This window comes from Micropterus dolomieu, linkage group LG02 (assembly GCF_021292245.1).
Source record: "Micropterus dolomieu isolate WLL.071019.BEF.003 ecotype Adirondacks linkage group LG02, ASM2129224v1, whole genome shotgun sequence".
NCBI lineage: Eukaryota > Metazoa > Chordata > Actinopteri > Centrarchiformes > Centrarchidae > Micropterus > Micropterus dolomieu.
This window is the reverse complement of record NC_060151.1, coordinates 837,272-842,772: the sequence shown is the minus strand read 5'-3', so window position 1 is coordinate 842,772 and position 5,501 is coordinate 837,272. Positions and strand designations below refer to the sequence as shown.

General features: G+C 47.8%; 1 protein-coding gene across 1 annotated transcript in view; it reads right to left on the bottom strand.

Annotated features, from left to right (window-relative positions):
- Positions 1-982, bottom strand: part of LOC123957416 (cyclin-dependent kinase 1-like) — a 6,238-nt gene extending 5,256 nt beyond the window's left edge. The window contains exon 1 of the mRNA XM_046030190.1: positions 887-982. Coding sequence (XP_045886146.1) covers positions 887-982 — 96 coding nt within the window. The remainder of the gene's footprint in view (positions 1-886) is intronic.
- Between the last annotated feature and the right edge of the window lie 4,519 nt (positions 983-5,501).

Here is a 5,501-nt window from a genome sequence, read left to right as displayed (position 1 = left end):
GGGCCCAGGGCGAATAAACGACCAGAGTTTGAAATTAAAGGGACTTTAATTTTGTAGCACTTAACGTCTAGGCCATAGTATCAGTTTTAGGCCAAAACGTATAATAATATATAAATGAATAATAAAAATCAATAACAGGACAACAATAAGGTTCACAGCTCCGCTGGTACTGGGAACTGCGATGCCTTGCATTCGTGGGTTCCCAGCCCACACGGACTTGGACCCCCTAATAATAAATGACTGATTAGTAAAGTCTTAAAGATAGAAAACCTTTCTGTTGTTATAACATTAACAGCATCACTAATTAACAAAATCAAATTGTTGGTGCTATCCAGAAAATCAGACTTTGACATAAAACATGGTTGTTGGTCACCCTAACAAAAACTGTTTTGGAGTCACAGCTGAGAAAAACAGAAGTTGGGAGTTCTGAACCCAACAACGTGATTGATGTAGCAAATTAAAGACAAGGTATGAAAACATTTATATTTGCAGTCTGGCACACTGTTAACAAAGCACTAAACTGGAATATTGAACAGGATGGTCCTGATCCATGGCCTCTCCAACTAATAGATGTCAACATCGACACATTTTCTGCTTCCTCTTCAAAGAACTGGAGGAGAGAGCCACAGTACCAGCTGTACACAGGACAAGGAGGATGGATGCTTTTCAAACTGGCACAAAGAGACACTACGCATTTACAGATGCTAGATATCCACACACTCTTTGTGTATCTCTTATTTTGCCCTGTAAGTAGGAGCATGCAGTTATTCTGTTCCACTCCACTTCCCATGTCCAGCAGCAGCAGCAGCAGCAACAAAAAATAACATGTACACAAGATGTAAATTCATGTAGACAAAATTACGCGCACACACACACACACACTCACCTGCTGTAAATACATGAAGGTGAGAGCAGCGCAGGACAGCTGAGGACAGGCGTCCACGTTGGGTAACGTCACACATGTTCCTCCAGGATGCTGCATGTTCCCTCCTCTTGCTGACAACACAAAACCCTCAACCCCGACAATACACAGCCCTGTTCTCAGCGACAAGGGAGAGAGAGCTGGAGGATGAGCAGAGAGAGAAAAATAAAGAAAAGAAAGAAAGAATGATTGGTAGAGAGTGAGAAGAGAGATGGAGCTTCAAAAGAAGCGGCAGCCGGTCCCGTACGATGGAAACCCAAGTGTTTTCTGCTGTCAAGAAGGCGGGATGAGCGCGGACATAGAGAAAGAGAGAGAGTGCTCTGCTGCAGTGTGTGTGAGTCAGAGTGTGTGTGAGAGAGAGTCAGTGTGAGTCTGACTCAGTGTGTGTGTGTGTGTGTTTGTGTGTGTGTGTGTGTGTCTGTGTGTGTGTGCACACGTGTGTGGAACCAAGCCAGTAGTCAGTGTGACTGCGATCGCTGGAGCGTGAGGAAGGGAGAAAATTGTCTGTGTGTTTCTAATGTTCATGTGTGTGTGTGTGTGTGTGTGTGTGTGTGTGTGTGTGTGTGTGTGTGTGTGTGTGAGAGAGAGAGAGAGAGAGAGAGAGAGACAGACAGACAGACAGACAGCTGTGAGTCCAGCTGTGTGTGTGTGCATGTTTCTTGCAAAAAATGCTAATCTCTCTCTCATTCTTTTGATGAATTGAAGTTCTCTGACATGTGTTACTGGAGGCATTCGAGGATGCTGACTGCAGCCACAATACTACCCCCACACACCTCATACCCACCTCCAGCCCCAAAATACCAGAGAAAACTTTTTGACTCATGCAAAATACCAAAATGGGAAAAAAAAACAGCTCAGCTTGTCTGTACATGATATATAAATAAAACTATTATTACTATTCATCATGACTACTACTCACTGTAGTCATCGATGAATATTAGAGGGTTGATCATGTTGTACTAATCAGATCTTGTGTCTACATAAAAATATTCAAATATGTAAGCCCACATTAATGTTGCAGTACTCAAATTCAAATTCAAATTAGTTTTATTGGCATGAATGTATAGCAACAATATTGCCAAAGCAGTATTGCTCACTATTGTTTTTCAGAAATTATCATGGTATTCCAATGACATTATATTTATTCACAGCACACAACAGCTTTATTTCATAACTTACTGTGTAAATGAAATAAATGCACACAGTAATAACAATGTGCATGACAATGATAGCTGCTTGAGCAAACAGGATGAATTTCTTCTTATTTCCGCATCCTGCAGCCCGTATTAAAAGAATGATATGATCTACTTAAAGGGACACTTTAGTGAGTAGTAACAAAGATGTCTGTGAAGATTCTCAGTCATCTAGGCCATAGTTTTCCGAAGAAGGTTAAAGTCAAGGGCAACTGGACTTGGTTGAAGATACGAGAAGACGTTTCGTCCCTCATCCAAAGGACTTCTTCTCGTCGATACCGCTGGTTCGTTAGTGTTCCTGGCTGTTGTAACGACAGTCGTTACGGTCGTTAGGACTACCCGTGGCCAAGACTGAACGATCATCGTTGGCATCTTCACCTGAGGCCAACAGGTTACGTTTGTTGAATTTCCTGGGAAGTGATGAAAGGACAGCATTGTAAGTGGGGGATAAGTGGTGGCGTAGACCCCCTCCTCTGTTCAATGACGGCTTCTCAACCCTGGTGTAGATGCTTCCTTGACACCTCTTTCAAACCATCCATCTTCTCTGTCTAAAATGTGCACCTGGTGGTTAAACTAGTGTCCTCTGTCCTTCAGATGTAAGTAGTCGGGTAGTCCTAACAACTGTCCCTTCACACACCCCTCCTCAAAGAAATTGTGGATGAGCCCACGAGAGTGGACATTAAGCTTCGTGTGGACAGAAAACATACACACCCTATACAAATATGCTTCTAAAGAAGAAATCAGTGTGTGATGCTGCACACATTATGCACGTTCCCCCAGCACTGCCCGGCTGCGAGCTCGTGCATAATGACGCCATCACTGACACAGTCCTTCTATGCATCCAAGGTACCCCTTTGGTTCAAAGAAGGCAGGTTGTTTCATATGAGCCCTCGAAGCAGACATTACACTTTGTGCAGACAGGATACAGTAGTATTATCCTATTGCCATTCCACACATTACGCAGGAGGAGAGACTGCGTCTGCATCCAGAGATGTGTGACCGCTGTGTGCAGTACATGTGTGATGTACGGCATCATGTGTGTGCCAGACTGCTGAACTGTGTCTGCCCCTGCCTCCCTCCACTTACGAAGGGAGCAGCATAACAAGGACCAGCTGCAGCTGGCCGGATGGCCTTCCTGCAGTCTGGCTCCAATCCCAGTCACAAGCAGGCCAATCCTCCTTGGGGGTCTCCCCCCCCCCCCCAACCGCAACGGTGGCAGGGCAGCAGAAGTGCTTCTCTTCATGACCACCAGGCCATTAGCAGGTCTGACGGCTTTGCAGGAGTTGATCACTTCCTGCTCGAGCAACTCCTGCTCGAGATAGATGGATGGACAGCCTTATTCGCCGGGGTCACAGGCTGCAATTCGCCTTCCCCCCTTCACCGGGCTCCAGGCAGAGCTTCAAGAGCTCCTGGAGAAGTAGGCTATCTCCAGGGTTCCCCTGAGGCAGGAGAATCAAGTAACTCCTGTTACTTCCTGTCCAGGAAGAAGACGTTGGGCGTGAGGTTCATCCTAGATCTGTCACTGTTCAACAAAGCGATTATGGAGAGAGCTTTTTGCATGATGACAGTTAAACAGGTGCTAGAGTGTGTGTGTCAGGGAGACTGCCTCACCTCCATTGGCCATGAAGGACGCGTACTTTCATGTTGTCGTCATCCCGAACACAGGAAGTTCCTGTGGCATCAGCATCCTGTTTTATCTTTCCCTTTGGGCCTCTTGCACATGAGGAGATTACAGTGGTGGTTCATCGACCTGTGTGTTGACCTGGTGAGACAGAGGTGGCGCCCGATTATTGTTACTCTGTCTGTGGGTTCAGATCTAACCTGGACCCCCTCTCTCTGTCAGTCGGGGTGGAATGGAAGGTGGTCTGACACTTTGCCCCTCTGCTGCGGAACCAGCACGTGCTGGTCCGCAATGACAAAAAGGCTGCAGCGGCCTACATAAACCGCCAGTGCAGGGAGCGCTCGGCACAGCTGCTGGGCTTGGCCAGGCGGCTGCTCCTGTGGGCGTACGCTCATCTGCTCTCAATCAGAGCGGACTACATCCTTGGTGTGTTGAACAGAGGGGCGGACATCATGTCGAGGTGGTGGTCCAGATCTGACTCAGGTTCAGCGTGGCAGAGGTGGATCTGTTTGCCAACCGAGAGAACGCTCAGTGTGCCCTGTGGTTTTCACTGAGCTCGCGGGATGACCCCATGCTGGGTTTGGATGCCTTCGTGCACCCCTTGTGGCCTCCCCAGCTGCTGTATGCTTGTGAGTCTGGCCACTGAGAGGCGGCGCCGGGAGTGTCTAAGTCTGTCCCATGAAGTGGTGTGCACCATCCAGGGATTGAGAGCTGTCTCTACTCAGTCCTCTTACTCCTCCAAATGGTTGGCGTTCCAACGCTGCCGGGGATGCTTTCGTTCCTTCAGCTGCTCATGGATCAAGGTCCGGCGTTCAGTACAGTTAAGACCTACACTGCCACCATCTCGTCCTGTCACTAGGAGTTCGGTAACAGGATGGTGTTCACTCACCCATTGGTGAAGCGTTCCCTGAAGGGGGTGTGAAGGCACAGGCCGGTCCTGCTGCTCCACAGTGGGATTTGGCGCTTGTTTTACGCGCCGTGACCCAAGCTCCTTTTGAGCCTTTGGAGACGGCGGACCTGAAGTTCCTTGAGCTCCTAGCTTCCTAGAGCTCATGGCTCTAACATTGGCCAAGAGGGTCAGCGATCTAGCTGCCCTCTCTGTGGTTCCATCTTGTCTCAGAATCCAGGGTGACGGCAGCTCGGCTGCCCTGCACCCTAATCCTGCATTCATGCCTAAGAGCTTTACCAGCTTCTTTCAGTTGTGGGTCATTACTCTTGCTGGCTATTTTCCTCCTCCCAATGCCACCCATTCTCACTCCCTGAGTCGTCACATATGGACGCATGGTCAAGAGCCATCGTAGTCAGTTTCATAGTCCAACGTATTGGGGGAAGCCCTGTAGTGGTTTTTGACGGTAAAGGTACACTGCTCAAAAAAAATAAAGGGAACACCTAAACAACACAATGTAACTCCAAGTCAATCACACTCCTGTGAAATCAAACTGTCCACTTAGGAAGCAACACTGATTGACAATCAATTTCACATGCTGTGCAAATGGAATAGACAACAGGTGGAAATTATAGGCAATTAGCAAGACACCCCCAATAAAGGAGAGGTTCTGCAGGTGGTGACCACAGACCACTTCTCAGTTCCTATGCTTCCTGGCTGATGTTTTGGTCACTTTTGAAAGCTGGCAGTGCTTTCACTCTAGTGGTATCATGAGACGGAGTCTACAACCCACACAAGTGGCTCAGGTAGTGCAGCTCATCCAGGATGGCACATCAATGCGAGCTCTGAAGGTTTGCTGTGTCTGTCAGCATAGTGTCC